The sequence below is a fragment of the Chamaea fasciata genome, unplaced genomic scaffold (assembly GCF_029207755.1).
Source record: "Chamaea fasciata isolate MVZ Bird 193981 ecotype frontalis unplaced genomic scaffold, bChaFas1.0.hap1 SCAF_4, whole genome shotgun sequence".
Taxonomy (NCBI): Eukaryota; Metazoa; Chordata; class Aves; order Passeriformes; family Sylviidae; genus Chamaea; species Chamaea fasciata.
In genome coordinates this window covers 8245345-8263401 of record NW_027094089.1, presented here as the reverse complement: position 1 = coordinate 8263401, position 18057 = coordinate 8245345, and the positions used below count along the sequence as shown (strand labels likewise).

Sequence of the window (18057 nt, the reverse complement as noted above, 5' to 3'; positions counted from 1 at the left end):
TCCTCAGTAACACTGCACACATTTCCAAGCTTCTGCTAATCTTAGTACAGCTACATCCTGGAAAATAACTCCCACAGCATTTTGTATTCCCATTGTCAATTAGCTTCCATAAAAAGCAACCCCCTTTTTTTCTTTTCCCCCTGTTATTTCAGATTCCTTTGTTGTTCGTGTCGTCAAGGGTGAGGTTAGCTTCTGGCAGCCAATGTCCTCCCGGAGGAACCGTCTTTCCCTTCCAAGAAGTGTTGATCTGGTCATATAAGTTATTTTCTTGGAACAAGATAAAGATACTAGAGGGGAAGAAAAGAATCAAGAGGTTGCAAGATCCCATGACAGGTGGTGTTGTTCCAGTGTCTCTGCCCAGTCACTGCAAATCTAGGGAAGCAGAATAAGCCTACAGGTTCTGCTGTACTCATATTGACCATGTTAAGAGGTCTGGAGCATCTCAAGCTCAAGTCTCTGTTTTTACACACATGAATGTGCATATTACTTTCACGTGAACATCAGTAAATATCCTGATTACAACCAACTCCACCTGCAAATTGAGAGCAGGGATCAGCAGGGAGGAATATTTTGTCATTGAGGACTCTTTGAAACTGGGCCGTCCCAGGCTCTGCTGCTCTGTGACACACAGCTGAAAGGCTGTAACAAGGTTATTCTCACCGATGGTGGCTTGTCTCACATTCAGCAGTGTCCTGGGTTGAAGTATCTATCACCATCTTCATCAACTGTTGAAACCAGGTGAGGCAGTGCTCCCCGCCTCCTCCACTCTGGCTTATCTTCTGTTAATGGGCCCATCAGCACCTTTGCCACACGACTCACAGATAACCCCCTCCTGGACTACCTCCTGTTAATGGGCCCATTAGACCTTATCACATGACTCACCATCCCATTGTGAGATGCTCCTCCCAGAGGGAGGAACCAAGCATTCCAGCCTGGATATAAGCTGAGACTCTGAACACCAGAGGGGCACTTACCCACTGGATTCCCAGAGGACCCGAGCTACCAGACCTTTCTACAGGATCACTGCTTCAGGAAGACCACCTCATCTGGACTGCTTCCATCACTCTGCTCAGCTTGTATTCTGACTCTGTCAGTGGTCTTTTGTATTATTGCATCTATTTTATTTTACTTTCTTTCCTTTCTTCCTATTAAATTGTATCTCTGACTTGAAACCTCTCATTTGTTTTGCTTTCAAACCACTACAAGCAGAAAAGCTGGTTTTCTCTGCTGACCAGTGGTTCTGGCCATCCTATATCTCATGTTGTGCAGTTGAGCAAGCTCACAGTGTCAGTTTTTGCTACTGCAGTCTCATTTTAAATGCTCTGAGCGTGAGAAATGGCTTGTGTGAAGCACCTTGTGTCCAGACAGGTGTCAAAGCAGCAGTTCAAGCCTAGAGAGACTGCTTGCCTAGGATGCACTGCTTAGAGGGAAGTTTCACCACAGGAACCTCTTAGCCCAGTTCCCAGTGCGCATTTCCTGGCCAGCAGAGGTGACGGTGATCCCCAGCTGCTAGAAGCCTCACTTCATACTAAGGTGTGCAGCAACCTCCCCGACAGACCAGCCTAAGGCCTGGGGAGCCTTCAATCTCCTGCGTAGGTGTTGCTGCCAAAAGCAGGTCTGTGATGGAAAACATGGTTCTTGTTTGCTGGGTTTTTTTCTTTAACAAGGGCACTTTGCAGGCATCTTCTTTGTCTTATCACTTGACCCTGCTCATGTTCATCACAAATGCTTGCCATTAACCAGGATCACTTCCACACACCAAGCCAATAACAGGCAAAGCTAAGTGGCCAGGATATGGGCTGCTCCCCTGGCTGTACATGGTACCCTTGGCGTGTCTGTCTCCAATACAGAGTGCCATTTTCCTGCTCTGTGAGCTGCTGGACTGTGTCACTCTGTCTGCTCCCCTCATTTACCTGGCAAAGAGGGAGAGCTAGGCAGAAACCAGTTGATACAGGCTTGAATTTTCATGGAGCTGGGAGAAGAGAGAGAAGATAAACTAGGTTTTGCTAAGGGTGGAGCATGGGAGCAGGAAATTTTCTTTGAACAAGACCACCACCACTCCCATATTCTCTTTTCCAGATCTGAAACCTGGAAGATCCATATAAGGACCAGTCACAAAAGGAGGGTGAAATCTACAAGTGATGAAGGGCCTGTTGTCTGCTAGAGAAGTTGGACAAGATGCCTATAAAATAAGACTGAGTAAACAAAATTTTATTCTGTAACTATTATTTTCCTGTGAAAAACTTCTATCCTCTATGCATTCTGGTTGGATTGAATTGTACAGTCCTCAAACTCCTGCCTCAAGTCTCAAAAAGAAGGGATTTTATGCAGCATGTGTTTGTCATCAGCTACCACTATGCTATCTTCTTTGTAAATAAATAAGAAGCAATGAAAGCTATTTCCATTGCTGATTTATCTTACTTTGTCTAGAACACACATGCCTTTCTTGCATCTATGAGAGCAAATTTTAGTGGTTTTGAAGGAATCGAAATGCATACAGCTGAGACTAGAATTTCATCCTTAAAACAGTTCTAATTTGGCCCCTAAAAGGCTCCAATGCAGTACCATGATTGTTAATAAACAGCTGTTCCCACAAACACTGTTTGAGTTAATCCAATATAAGCAAGGTTTTGCTGATAGCATATTTTTACCGAGGGCCTGACTGCCAGCAGGGTACTACAGGAGCAGAAAAAAATCCTACACCAAGAAACTGCTAAATGGCACAGCAGGGCACTCTGGAACTCCGTATGATGCCACTGCTGCAATGGAAGCTCCTGGTTTCTCCACAAGACACTGCAAGGTATTTCCAAGGCCTCTTCAGTAACCAAAATCACAGGTGTGTTTTCCAGTGATAGAGTACAGCTGGTCACAGGAGACCAGGTAACAGGATCAGATAGCCAGGTTGCACCAAGCACACTGGAATCCAACCAGACACACTGGGTAGGTAACTGTGGATTGTTTGGCACACATAGAGCAGGAGTTACAATTCACAGTCTTTTCTGTGAGATCCAATAGGGCTACTGACCCAGGCTACTGCCATGGAATTTGGGTAGCAGCTGCCAATATTTAGTTAGGACAGTTTATGTGTTCCTTAAATGTTCCCTGAAGAAATAGCTGGGAGACAGAGCTTACAACTACACTATTTTCTGACAAGCAATGCTCTTAATAGTTAACAATACAATGGACTCTCATTGCTATAAAATTTCACCTATTGACAGAGCAGTCAGAGACATGCTACAAAAACAACATTGTAACCTAAGAACTTCCAGATGGAAGAGCTATTTCTGAAACTGTGTAACTAACACCTCCGAAGGTTCTCCCTGCTTCAAAATGAATGTCTGGGCCTTTTTGGTTGGTTGGTTGGTTTTCTTTTTTGTTTGTGAGTTTTTTGATCTTTCTTTGTTTAGGACACCACCACCTCTGGATTACATTGACTCCATTTAGTTAGCAAGGGAGTACTCTGCACTATAATTTCTCTTTCTAGACACCTGTGTCTTTGTGATAGAAGTCTTTGTTCTATCCTTTCATATTATTCTATTTGGTCCCACAGTCTAAGCTGACATCAGTTGTTCATGTGCTACAGAAACTCCTGTCCAACATATTTTAACTCATCCTTCACACATGAATTTCTCCTGTATTTTCTCCCTTTCCTAGCAGCTACTCTCTTTCTCAACTGAGTGGGGAAAGTGAAAGAGAGTCAAAGTGCCACAGGCAGAAAAGACAAGCAGGTATCTCAGCTGCACTTTATTCCAGGGAAGCACAGAGCTACACATTCATGAAAAACAAAAGATTTTTCTTTGAAGACTCCTACCAATTTCAGACGGTCTAGCAGAGAGGTGAGAATAGGAATCCAACCTTGCTGTCCTAGGAAAGCAGTAAAAAAATGCAAGGAAAAAAAAATTAAAGCAAAGCTCCTTTTTCAGGTGCAGAATTCTCCAGAAGGAAAACAGCTGTTGACAAATTCTCACTATTGCAATGGGGTTTCATACACCAGAAACACTGGGCATGTAACTATTTCTAAAGTTCATCAAGACAAAATTTCCAGATGACACACTTGTGGATATTCAGATTGGTAGACCTAATCTCACTTAGGTGTATAGGTAAGATTCCTGAAGTTAAGGAAACTTCCTTGTTCCAGAAACCAGAATTCCATTTTCTGTCCTGGCAATGTCAATCAGTAAAATTTAAATTCAATTTTGCAGTGAAACCAGAATCAAAAGTGGTATATTTATTGCAACATACTCCTTGGGTAACACATCAACTAAACACAGAAGCTTTAATTAACAACAAAAAGAAAAAAAGATAGAAAATAGAACATTCATTAAGTAAGGCCCACCAATCTACCAAGTAGCACTTAAAACCAGAAGTGTTTAGACAAGAAAATATATAACTTGACTTTAAAGAGATTGCTTGACTCAAAACTCCCAAAGGTAGGAATGGAGAGAGAGAGATGTCCTAGGGAGAAAGGCATGAGAGGATGATTGATGAAAATCTCAGCATGAACTGGCATTCCGTACTTCTAGCCCAGAAAGCCAAACAACCCTGGACTGCAACAAAAAAAAGCTGCCCGGCCAGCAGGGCAAGGGAGGGGATTCAGGACCTGTGGGGACAGAACAAGGAGGAATGAGTACAAATTGAAGGAGGGAAAATTTAGTTTAGAGATTAGGAAGAAATTCTTTACTGTAAGGGTGGTGAGGCACTGGAGGTTTCCCAGAGAAACTGTGGATGCCCCATCCCTGGTAGTGCTGAAGGCCTACTTAGACAAAGCCTTGAGCAACTTGGTTTAGGGTGAGGTGCCCCTGCCCAGGGTGGGGGGTGCAGACCAGATGATCTTTAAAGTCCCTTCCAAAATGTAACATTCTGTAAGTAACTTTTCACATGCAGCACATATCCAATACCCTAAAGTAGCTTATCTGTCTCTTTCACAGATTTCCATAAAAGACTGACTTGTTCAGTAAGAACAGTAAGCAAGTTTTATTTTTCAGCCAAGCCTATTAATTTTTTTCTGCCTAAACTATTGAAATCTTAGCTTGTAGAGAAACAGCCTGTAAGTTGAAATTCACTAGATGTATTGTCAAAGGCCTTCAGAATACATTCCATTTAATGTCCTGATGTAACTATTCATCTTCTATAGCCACTCTGAATTCCCCATAAAACAATTCACTTTCTCCTTTTCTTCCAACTCACAAAAATCTGATTTTAAGCAGTTTCCGCTTCAAAGATTCATTATGAAGCAGACATAATGATTATAGTATTAGTAGTATTACTGATTGCAATAAAAGAAGTTGCTTCCACAGCATATGAACAACCTAATAAAATTAATGTAAACTACTGGAGGAGTACTTTCCATTTGGGTTGTGAAAAGAAAGTGATCTTGGATTTTATGCATATTATAGGAAAAAAAAAAAGTCCAAACTTTCTTCAAAGTGTAAAACCAATTAAGAGTAGGTGAAGGAACATCTGACATTCTCTCATTGTCAAGAAAAAGTTTTCAATGTTCCTATGTAAAAACTAATACAGATGGATTTGAAGCAACTTTATTGATATGACTAAAATTTGGAGATTTAAGCCATGCATCTTTTCCAAGTAAAGCTTGAGCATGTATATTCTACACCATATATAATTTTAAACTACAGCTAGATTCCTTTTCAGAATACTGCTTAAGTAAGTTCATCAATGCATGCAATACAGAACCTCTCTTAAAAGAAAAACAATCTAATCAAGGTGGGCAGGGAGATAAAAATGAAAGTTTTATATCTATACCCAAGTATGTTTAAGCATTGTGTTTTGCCTGGATACAAGTTCTATCATCTTGAGCAAAACTGTATTGAAAAAAAAAATCATGCTTAATAAATTCATACTGACCTCTTTTCTACAACCAAATTTAATTCTGAAGATCACCTAATGCCCTGGAACAAGTTACACATAACTATAAGCTATATAAGTAGCATTAACCTAACTTTACATATCCCTCCATCCTGACTGTAAATCCTGAAGTAACATGTCATTTAACTATGTCAATAAAATTAACCTTATAAACTCTTATATCCACTTTACAGTAACAATATTGAGTTTTGATATTCACATTTACATGCTGAAGCAGGTAAGACTATTAATCTCTTAGGCAGGATTTTAGTAAAACCTTAACTTCTCCCAGAGTTATATGACATGAATACTGAGTATTCTCCATGCTTCAATGGTGCAGATATTGAATCTGGCCCATTGTAATTTTCATCTGACACAGAAAACAGAAACATCTCCTACTGCTTATGTGTTTGAGGCAGTTCTCTCTTCAGGTAAGTGACTAAATCTAGGAAGGTGTTCCTACCTGGGATTACTAGCTGATGTGTATTTCTCTACAGACTGGAAGAACACACACTACTACAAAAAAAGGAAAGCATTTAATCTTGCAATCACTAAGTGTTAAATTAGGTATGATAATCATTGACTGTTGACCCGTTTTTCCAGAAGGTATTCTTCTATCTGCTGCAAAGTTAAGAGCCACACTGTTTCTTTATGAAGCTGTCCTATAGGGTTTTTTACTAGATTAAGAAACAAACAAACAAACCAAACAACCAACCAAAACCCCACACAACTGAAACCCGAAACACAATTTTTAAAAAATTCCCAAAACACCAGCAGCACAACAAAAAACCCCCAAACAAAACTCCCGCAGTTTATTTTATATTTGCTATCTACATTCAAAATACGCTTTAGGCACTCGATAGACCTTGAGAGCTTTATACAGCATCTCAGTCTGGACAGCTTGAATAAGAGCACTATGCCTAAGGCAGCATTTTTAAACCAGAGACAAAGATTTCTTTGATGATGATGCTTTCATAAATCTCAGCTGAATGTTCTTGATGTACAACTAGAATACAGTGCCAAATTCAGCATTCAGTAGGACAAGCAGGTGTGATTTATTCCTCTGAAGAGAAAATCCATTCCAGTGCATCACAATGAACATTTCTACATGCACTTTAAACCAGAACATACTTCATTCCTCATTTTCTGTTTTTCTGCCCTCATTGTTTACTCATCAAATACCAGATAAGAACATGTGCAAACCTCGGTAGATTAGAAGCAAAAAGACTGCAGCACCAGGGCAAATATAAACATTCTTTGTTGAACTAGGCAGTGTAAGAATATACAGGAACAAAAGACACAAAACATTAAGACTAGTAATAAAATAACTGCAAAGTCTAAGTTGAATTTGTTACAAGAAATTACTTGTTTAACACATTACTTTGCAAGGTGTTTTAGAAATGCAACAAGATCTGATTATTGTACATTTCTCTGGCCATAAAGTGCTACATACAGCTGCTACCCCATGTGTATTAGAACAGGTATGTAACAATCTTGCATCAGCTTTCTTTTAACATATACTTGCTTTCAATTTCTTTTAAAACTGATGAATAAAGACTTACAAACCACAGTCAACAGCTTAAACATTTGATTGATACGCACAGACAAGAAATTTTTTGTAATAGTTTTTAAGCAGGCAATTCTTAATCAAAAGAAGCTTTGTCCTATAACCAGGCTAATTTATTATTGCTCACCTTAAAAAAAGTGCATCTATTATCAGAAACGACCTTTTCTCATAATGTAATTGTAAGCTTAGCCTTGCTTGTTTAAACTAACAAATTAAATTTGCTCTTGTATATATTATAATTCCTACTATTATCAAGAGAGGCTATAGCATCATAAGTAAATGATCAGCTTTGTTTAGTTAAGTCTCAGCACAATATTCAAAATTCCCATGGAGGATGAGCATGTGCGGTCAATATTATAAACAGCAGCTAAGACTAAATCAGAGCTGTATTTAAGGCCAAGTACAGAATACACCAGACAAAAAAGAACCAAAAAAGCCCAAAAATAGCGCCACAGACCATTTGTCTGCACTCTTAGACAGAAATCACTTAACTCAGACATAATGTCCTGAATTATACTGCATCACTGATGCATTGTGTCAAGGACACACGCAGTTTTCAGCGGCATTTGGAAAACTAAGCATCTCGCAGCTCTGTGGAGACCTACTTTAACTGGAGGGTTACAAATCACTCTCACACATTTATATTTCCACTGTTAACAACTTGGAAAAAAATATCCACAATAAAGCTTAAAGCTAAGAATCCTCATCCATCAATCTTTCTAGCAAAGTTTGGAACAGCAGCACAGAAAGGAGAGAAGCTCTAAATAGCACTTAATATTAGGTCCTCAAAACACTACAGATTTGTCTCGATGAGCCTGTTCTCTGCAGGAGTGCAAAAAGGCTGATCCCAAAAGAAACACAGTATAACATACACAGAGAACTAGTATTACCTTTGGAAGGCTGAACTAAAGAAAACAGCTCTTCTTAATCTCTCTTCAGTCAGTAACATCACCCATAGAAAAAAGTACACTGCTTCTTGAAGCTTTGTACTAAACTTCAAAAAAAATCAGTTTCTAAGGAAGATCATTGTTCATTTTTTGTTAATTTTGATTTCTATCTCAAATCACCCATAAAATACTAGCTGTAAGCCATTCCCCACAAAACGAAGGGAACAGAGACTACATCATGCTCTGCCCTTAGAGTCTGTAGTCCCAGTTATAACTCTCCTAGAGTGAAGTACTACTTGGAACACCAATCACAGAAGTTCTATTGACAGTTGTTCCCATCACCTTCCACAGAAAAAAGATGCAAACCCCAATCCAATCATCAAATTAAAATAATCTGAACATAAAATGCCCACAGATGCATTAGAAGTATTTTCTGAAAATATATGATTTTATGGTCATTACAGTTTACAATCAGATATATATGACTGGGCAAATCTTTAGAGAAATCAATTCACAGCATATGCTAATCTCTGCTTTGAAGTTTAGCTACAGTCAACTGAATATATTTGAAAATAAGCATGCTTATTTTATCAGTAATTCAGTGTCTTGGGTATCTAAGCTTAAAACCTACATATGCATAATTTTACACAATAATAACTTTGTTACACATTTACAACAGGCACAAATCCAAACCAACAAAGAAAGACTTTGGATCAGGTTTCCATTTTGAAAAACCCGTTATGTTTATTTAGCTAATATTTTTAAACTCTTACTTCTCCTGTAAATATACCACTGTATTACTGAATTACATGCAAGTACATGACCCCCCTTATTTATATAGAAGAAAGGTGTGTTCTCAGTAACCTGAGAAGAATTGCTAAAGCATTTAGATTATACTGACTGTTTGATTAGAAACTTCAGTTACTCATTTACTGAGGACACATTTTTCACCCATTTCTTTTATCCTGATTTTGCTTGGGTGGTAGTTAAGGGCAGAAAATCACATACATGACAGCAGGTACTATGAATTTACTGTGCAGAAGTAAACATACTGGACATGGATAAAATAAGGAAATGGCAAATTTTGCAATAGTTAGTGAAAGAAGAGTTATTGGGTGTATACTTAAATAAAAATCAAATATATTTTTATTTTTAAGAACAGACAGCTAGAGAATCTGTGTATCTAAACAAATGGAAATTGAATTTGATACTGCTGTTTGCATATAAGCATGAAAAGAAAAATGCATGCACTTATAAGTATCTCAATTTTACTGCACATTTTTGGTAGAAGTCTAGAATATGGACATTTTCTTCACTGCAAATTTAAAAGTGGATTCACTTTCTGATGCACAATCAACTTCTGTTAATATTAATTATAACTCATTATTAGGAAAATACATAAATCCACCAATTTTTTATTTACTTTGGTTATTTACAGAGAATATCAACTAGGGTGCTAGTCTAGAAATATTAAGTGATCACTCCAAAAAGGAAAAGAACAAACCTTTCTCCAGATCCATGACAAGGAAGATGGGAAGCAATCAGTTTCAGTAGTGCCAAGAATTATTTGGGGTAGCCAACAGGCAAAATTTTCCAGTCTTTTCTCACTGGGAAAGACATCCTGTGTAAGTTCCAAAATAACTAGTCTCAGTGCCTTTTTTTTTTTTTTTTTTTTTTTTTTTTTTTTTGGTTAAACAGGTGAAATAAATCTGTCAGGATCAACTTAAGACTGCTGATTCTACTTTAGAACAACATCCTTTGTAGCTCTGCTTTTCTACAAGTGAAAAATATTCCCTGTAAGCACTTCTTTTGAGTGAAACAGACCTGCAAAGACATTGTAACTGTAGCCCTGCTTACTTTCATCTGACAGAGTAAAAATATTGCACTTCAGACAGGCTCATTTTGTTCCCAAAATGAAATTAAGTCAAAGATGACTAATTTTTTCCTCTGGAGCACAAATTTCAGAGTATGGCATGCCAAAAACTGTGGGTAAGGTTATCTGCAGACATTGCATTTTTGTTCCAGAGGGGAAAAAAGTCTCAAGTGTACTGCAGAAAATCAAACTTTTGAAAAGTTCAGAAATTCACCAGTTCCACTGAATAATCTGCATCTGTTCTTATATTAAAAAAATAAAGTATTTTCATTAAACTTTATTGCAACGTCACCTTTTTTTTTAAAAATATCCCCCATTCAAGTCAAATATTAAATTATTTTTATCAAACAAAATACAAGATCTTCTTTAAAAGAGCATGTAGATACAGTATAGGCGCTATACAGAAAATGTCTAAAGGAATGACATACATCAAATCAGGAGTGACAGAAAACAATCATTATGTTCTTCTCTATGATTAAAAAAGATTGCAAAAAGATTGTGTAGGCTATTTATTGTATGCAGGAAAACCATCCCTCCTCATTCAAGGAGTTGAAGCAGGTGACACCTTCAAGCTGTCAAGTGCTGCATGAATTCTGAAGTGCAACCTGGACTCCATCGAATATTCCTTGTAGTTGTTTCTGCAAAACAGACAACTTATTTTAAGAAAAAGATGTTTGGACTGGATTGTTTCTACTTCGTGTGTTTGTAAGTTAAGAGTCTTTATTCCTTCAAGAGGAAATGGAGATTGACACACAGATGAGTTATGAGACACGTAAAGCTACATCCACAAATTGAGCAAAGAAAACTTAGACCAATTCTAAAAATAAATGTCCTGATAAACTGAACCTGTATCTTAGTATCTCCTTCATTTCCTTTGATCCTTTTAACAGACCTCCGAATTACTGAAATTTGCTGTGAAAACACAAGCCAAATACTACAGAAAAGGGTGTTAGTAGAAAATGTATGTTCCAACTCAGAACACAATTCAGCCAGAGTAATAAACATATTTACAGAAATCATATTCCATAAATTCCATCTCCCCAAAATAAAGAAAAAAACCCATGAGGGGACACTATTACAAGACTGGGCTACTTCTCTGTGAACACAAGGGACATTCTATCTCAGACTACAATCTACAAATGTGGCAAACATGCTGCTCTACAGTAAACTAAACTCTCAGCTGCTCTTCTGTGACACCATGTGAAAGGAAAAAGGGGTGTGGTCAGACTGGTGTAACTGGCTTTTAACCTACTCTTATTAACACCTTTAGTGGAGCTGATTTAATTTCCACAGCTGCCCTCTGGGATAGAACGGTACATATCCCTTTCCTGGACTCTCCAGCTTCATCCCATGCATGGAGCAGACCCTTAGTATCTCTGAAGCTCATAAGAGAAGGAAACATTTTCCCTCCATACTGTGTCTTATTTGAATCTGTCTACTGTGTCTGAAGGACAGTTTCACGAAACTGCAAAATTCAACTATATTGGACAAGTTCTGCAAGTCAAGAACACTGATTTAAAATTACTTGTATTTTGCAAGGAAGTTGTCAGGAAGAAAAAAAACTTCATTGCTACAAATACAGTTATTCTTAATTTACAAGGTGATAAAAAAATTCCACTTACTTTGCAGCTTCTATGTATCTTACTGCTTTTTCTCTCTCATCCTGTTGTTTGTACAGAAGACCCAATTCATACAGTGTGAATGGCACCAAATAACTGTCGTATTTTATTTGCTTCTCACTAGAAAACCAGAAAAATAAAGAAATAGTTACTTACAACCCTGTCTCAAGTGACCAATTAACTTCTAAAAGGAATCACTGCCTGTAACAGCACGTACCCAGAAAAACAATTCTGAAGTCTTTTTTACTGGTTAATTCTGTACACATTGATAAACAGTCTTAAAGCACTATAGCACACCTAAACATGTAGAAAATAAAGCCAAACAAAAGGTAGGTACTCAACTCACCAGAAAACTTTTCCTCTCACCCATGCAAAACATACACTTTATGCTGTCTTTAGATTTTTTAAAAATATCTCAGCTATAAAAGCCTGCCTGTTGCCGTCTACCTTTGGAAAAAGATGTTTCAGAAATAGTGTTCCTTTAACTTGCAACTAATCGAGCCCCCCTGCCCTGTAACTTGCAATGTGCTTGACTAAATTCACTTGGGATCTTAGAAACGATACAAGAAAACGAGACACCAAGATAATTAAACACGCATAATTCTCAATAATAAATTCTATTATTAATTATTAATTTTTCTGAATCACTTGTTAGAAACATTGCACATGTAAAAATGCTTCTTCAGCCCAAATACCTAAAAACTTCTAAGAAGTTTTCAACTACAACCAGTACCTCATGTTTTATATAGAAAAGCTAATACATCTGGTATGGATTTGACACCTGAAAATCCGTAACACAGGAAGAAACAGTCTTCAACTAAAACACATAACAACTTCTTGCCTACATGGGGAAGCATTAACTACTGAGGTACTAAATACAAAATTTAAAAAAAAAAAAAAGAACCAAAAAAAATCCCACAAACAGGAAACATGTATTAATTGTCCTTACTCACAGGTAGCTCTGCAAATACAATTCCAAATGTATTTGGGTATGTTACCTGGCAGTTTGATTTATTTATCCTCAAGCACCCCATATATAAAGCTATAGTAAGTGTGAAATTGCTACAGAAAAATACAAGCAAAGTTTTCTGGTTCTCTAACTACTTTCAGAGGTGTTTTAATTCCAGCTCCTTAACATGACTTATAATTATTCAAAATTCTAACATGACAGCTGCAACAGGAGCATCAGAAATGTCACCAAAAAAAAGAAAATCTAGAAAATCTATTTTTTTTTTTACCTTTGAATTACTTTACTGAAACATAATTCAGCTTGCATGAGTCTTCCCAAGTGTTTCAGGCAGAGGCCTTTCAGTAGTTGCAACATGCACACATCATCCACATAGTATTCATTGTGATCTAGCAGTAAAAGTGAAGTATGTCAAACAATTTGAAAACATCATGAAAAAGAAAATTAGATTTTCAGTAGGGAATATGTATTCAGACTCAGGACATTGTTTCTCATGTTCTATACCTCCAAATGTACATAACTTTCAGACATGATTTAAAATACTGTCTACTAAAGAAGCTGTGTCCATGACATCTGTATCTTTCTCTCAAAAGACAAGCCAAGAAGAAATAGAAAGAAATTGAAACATCCAACAAATAGGCATAAACATCATTAACTGGAGATTAAACAGTCATTAATTAAATACATTACATAAACAGTCATTAATTAAAGATTTCTTACTTGCAATAGCTAAAACTACAGTGAGACAGAAACCATCATATTATCTTAATAGCTTCCCCTGTTATAGAGCACTGGCAGATCTCCAATAGCACCAGTAACATAAAAAACCCTGTAAAACCACACCAGGACTCTGTCCTACAGAACACTCCAGAAGCATCATTTTGCAGTGCAAATTCAAGAGACCATGTTTACTAGTATTTTTATCATCTCTAATGTTTGAGAAGCCTCAGTAGTAGTGTATAATATATTTGAAAAATTCAATAATTTTATGTTCAATAGGACTAAAAATACTAGATGAAAGAGGGTCTTTGAATCAATACAAAATTTACTTAACAAGTGTGATCCTTTTTAGTTCCCTTAGTTTGTAGCATTTGCTGGATACAAGGAAGGAAAAGAAAGGAAAGAAAACACATATGGATAGACAGATGGTAACACATACATTAACAATTCAGGAAGCAAAACACTCTCCCTTCTGATTATGTTGTTTACAACTAATTACCAGTTCTCTAAGGTCACATTAATTTTTTCCTTAACAGTCTGCCAAAGAAATCCTACGTAAACAGTTCTGAAACATGCAAGACTAATGTATTTTAGGATTCCACAAAGTGCTTTGCCACCATGTTCAGCCTTATTTCTGTCTGTGTTTAAACCCAGAAAGTCTTGATAGATTGTAACTGACAGACTGCGCTTTTAGTGATAGCAGAAGTGCAGCATATGAGTACTTTGTATTCTCTCTAGCCTGCTTTGCTAGGCCAAGGTATTGGATTCTGCCACTGCCTCCTGAAGGACTCATTCATTGAAATTCTGGGCGCATGCACCCATGTCAGGAAGGGCTTGCCAGTCTTTAACAACTTCAACTACTAGTCTTATTTCCCAAAAGAATAAAAGCTATTATGCCAAAACATTAACACTAAATGACAACAAATGCACAGGGCAATTTAACACAAACAACCTTGCAATAAATGTGGGAGAACCATCTTTGCAGCTGCAGTGCTCTACACCAAAGGAAGGATCAACACCAGGTCAAAAAATAAGCAAAAAACTGTCTTTCTTGAAGTTACATATTCTTTTTTATATATTGGAAATGGAAAAAAAAAGATCCCCAAAAATCCTGGAGGGGGAAAAGAAAAACACAAACATCTCTAGTGTCTTTCATTTTTTCCTTCTTCCATCTCTATTTTCAGCTCTGATTAACATAAAATTACTTTCAGTCCTTGAGAGATTCCATGCTGTGCCTGTTCATGTGAAGCAAATGAAGTAAAAACAGTTCTAAGAAGTCTCAATACCTAAGGGACCTTTGTGTATAATCAACACTCTTTTACACAGCACCTTAGCAATCCTTTGACATTTCTACTACTAAAAACTGTCTCTTAAAATTATATTGTAACCTTGCCATACTCTACTAGCAGCCTTATTCACTTTTTTTAAGGGATTCAGCAGCAACTCTGGTAACCAGAGTCTTTATTTTCACTGCTTCTGTATCTTTAAGAGCAGATCAAGATCATATATTTGAAGTCCAGAATACAATTACATCTAACAGAAGTTATTAAAAAAATCACACAGAAAGTATATACACGTCCAGACTATATCCTGTTTGCAAATAGTGAATTTCTGTAAGAAAAACATAGTGGGTTTATTTCCATTGCTTTTATTTTGGTACTTTGCGTACGTCTACTTAGGGTTTGATAGGAAATTTATTTCACTGTTACAACTGATGAGCACTTCTAGTACAAACTTCTGCACCAAAGCAGCACTGGATTTCCAGCAGGTTCTGCCAGAATCCTGCATGTGGAGCTCCGGGGAAATACTTTATTTACAAATATCTTGCATATCACTACACTTTTGCTTTAATATCACAACAACAAAAAAGGAAAACATTTAAGAGGCACACTACTGATTCTGCAGAAAAGTGAAGAGCAACACAAAATAAAGGAATCGAATTCAAACATGGTCATGCAGGTTATTCTCATCTGGTTTATTATACCATCTGGATTTGACTATTATATATTTCTTGCACATCCCTGTGTAATTTCTAATGCATATTTACACTGTAAATCATACTTAGCAATTCTGAAATATAACATATGTCTGTTTTAACTACTGGTAAAAGTAAGTTGCTAAATTGTTCATAAGTGTGACTAAAATCTAGGTTCGATAGAAATTATTTTTAGTGAACTATCATTTAAAAAGTTTCACATGCAAAAGGCTGATATTCATTCTAGACAAACTCAAAAGAGAAATCTACCCAAAAAATCATATGATAAGTGACAGAACTACCCTGATAAAATCAAGTACTTGTGCAGTAAATCAATTGCAATAATTCAAGTTAAATTCTTTTAGGAATAAGTTATGAGTTGATTCTCTAAACATTACCTCAGGATGTAAAATCATGCTCAAAGTTTATTTGTTAAGTATGCTTCATTTTGCAACTAGCAAACATGTTTTATTTTGCCAGCAAGTAAAACAAAAAAACAGACTCATTCATGCAGAGCACTTCATTGTATCTTTTATACTTTGTCATTTTCTATGCAGCATGTGTCCTCTGTAATAATGTGTGATATAAATTGGTTAAAAAAAAGTATTTTTCAGACATTTAAAACTTTGGCAGATTATAGTCCAAGAACACTCTCAAAGACAAGAAAAACTAAGCTAGAGCAGCCATGTTCTGTAACTAATAACCTCACGTCCTTGAGTCTTCTGTATTTGTTTGCAGCATCAATCAAGCTTGCATAAAGAACATATTGAGGAACCACTTGTAACTTTCACGTGGCTCCAAAATTTCCATACTTGGACTTAATTAGCACATTGTCAAAGCAAACACTGACTTGCAGAATATCAGAAGACAGAAGCAGAGAAAATGTCAGCACTTCTTATAAGAGTATTAATTCCATCTTAATTGATCACTTACTAGTTTCACTTTGTAGACCAGTTTCTTCTTTTTCAATTGTTACCAGTAAGTTGTCAGTGAGGTCTGCTCTTTTGCCCACAATTGCAAATCCATTCCAGACATACATCATTTCCTGATTTAAAAAACAAAACAAAACAAAAACAAAAAAAAAAAAAAAAAAAAAAAAAAAAAAACCCAACCACAAACAAAGCAAAAAAACAAACAAACAAAAACCAAAACCACAACCACAAACAAAAACAAACAGACAAACAAAACCAAACAAAAAAGTAAGAAAAACTCATGGAATTGCATAGGTATTTAACTAAAGACTGCCTCTAAAAAGGCTGTTGTGGAACATTTTTGTGTACATAAAAATACTACCAAAGCTTGTTTTGGTACAAAACATCTATGAATAGGAAAGGAAAAACTATGTTGAAGGTGTGTTGACAGAGTTAACCTGGGTTCCTAAGTTCTGAATGTTCTGATGTGTTTTTAATGGATTCTTCTATCGTGTATTTTCACAGATCTTCAAAAATTAAACTGAACAGATTTTATAAGGACAGTTTACCATCATCCACATAACACATCAGCAAAACTGGATGCTTTAAGTTCAACTTGTGGCCTCTGTTTCATGAACTAAAGAAAGAGCTAAAAGTAGTTTCTTTCTAAAGGGTGAGAGGTAAACTCAGTGTGCATTTGAGTGTGTGCTTGTATATACAGCACACTTATTTAAGTATGCACCTAAAAATACACTCTTGTGTTTATATATATATATATTTAGAGAGAGAGAGAGAGAGGGGGAGAGAGAGAGAGAGATATGCTCTAACCTATAGACCATTACCTTCTATACAGACCAAAACTGAAAGCAGATACAACTTTCTGGTAAAAATGTGATTCCAATAGGCACATCCAACATATGATTTTACTATAATTTCTACAAAATCTTGTTGGAAAAAAACCCAAGGCAAATCCCGGAAAAAAATCTTCCCAGGTGCCTCAGTACAACAGTAAGCAATAAGCTTGTTTTGATACATTATCACATTGTAAAACTTAAGGAGAATGAGGGTTAATGCTAACCAACAAGGAGCCAAGATCTTTACTCAGTCATCACACACTACAGTATCATTTGTTCTACTATAAATGAAATTATACCTCTAAATATGAAGCCTAATGTCATTCTGAAGCTGATACAATACACTGGTGAAGTAATTCCCCTTGTATTTTTCCTGTAAATACGTAGGTTTTCAGACAGAGAAAAAATCTAGCTCTATCAAAGTCTGAAACAGTGTTACTTACATCATCAAATATGTCATGCTAGATTCGTTTCAATTCTGCATTCTCGTCTAACTTATATTTACTGAAATAAACCATTCACTATGTTTGGTTATGCCTAATCCATGATGAAAAAAATACTACATTAAAAGACACTGGATTTGACAGCAAGACCAAATATATATACACACAACTTAAAAGCACTCTGCTGTACAAGCCCAATAAAAATTTTACTTAGTCCTCTACATGCAATTTAATATAAAGTGAATTTTAGAGCCAGTGGATTAATTTTCTTTGGACTCCTCTTTCTGTATCAATGAACTTTAAATAAGAAATTCCTTCTCAAGTTACGATTTTCATGTACAGTTGTTGGTAAATTATGCACGTAAAAAAGATTTTA

General features: G+C 36.4%; 1 protein-coding gene across 2 annotated transcripts in view; it reads right to left on the bottom strand.

Annotated features, from left to right (window-relative positions):
* Positions 1-7099: 7099 nt before the first annotated feature.
* Positions 7100-18057, bottom strand: part of TTC39B (tetratricopeptide repeat domain 39B) — a 71956-nt gene continuing 60998 nt past the window's right edge. For both annotated transcript variants that reach the window (XM_066180822.1, XM_066180823.1), the window contains exons 16-19: positions 16407-16518; positions 13050-13167; positions 11815-11931; positions 7100-10830 (exon numbers count right to left, since the gene is read on the bottom strand). In XM_066180822.1, the coding sequence (XP_066036919.1) occupies positions 10734-10830; positions 11815-11931; positions 13050-13167; positions 16407-16518 (444 nt within the window). In that variant the 3' untranslated portion in view covers positions 7100-10733. The remainder of the gene's footprint in view (positions 10831-11814; positions 11932-13049; positions 13168-16406; positions 16519-18057) is intronic.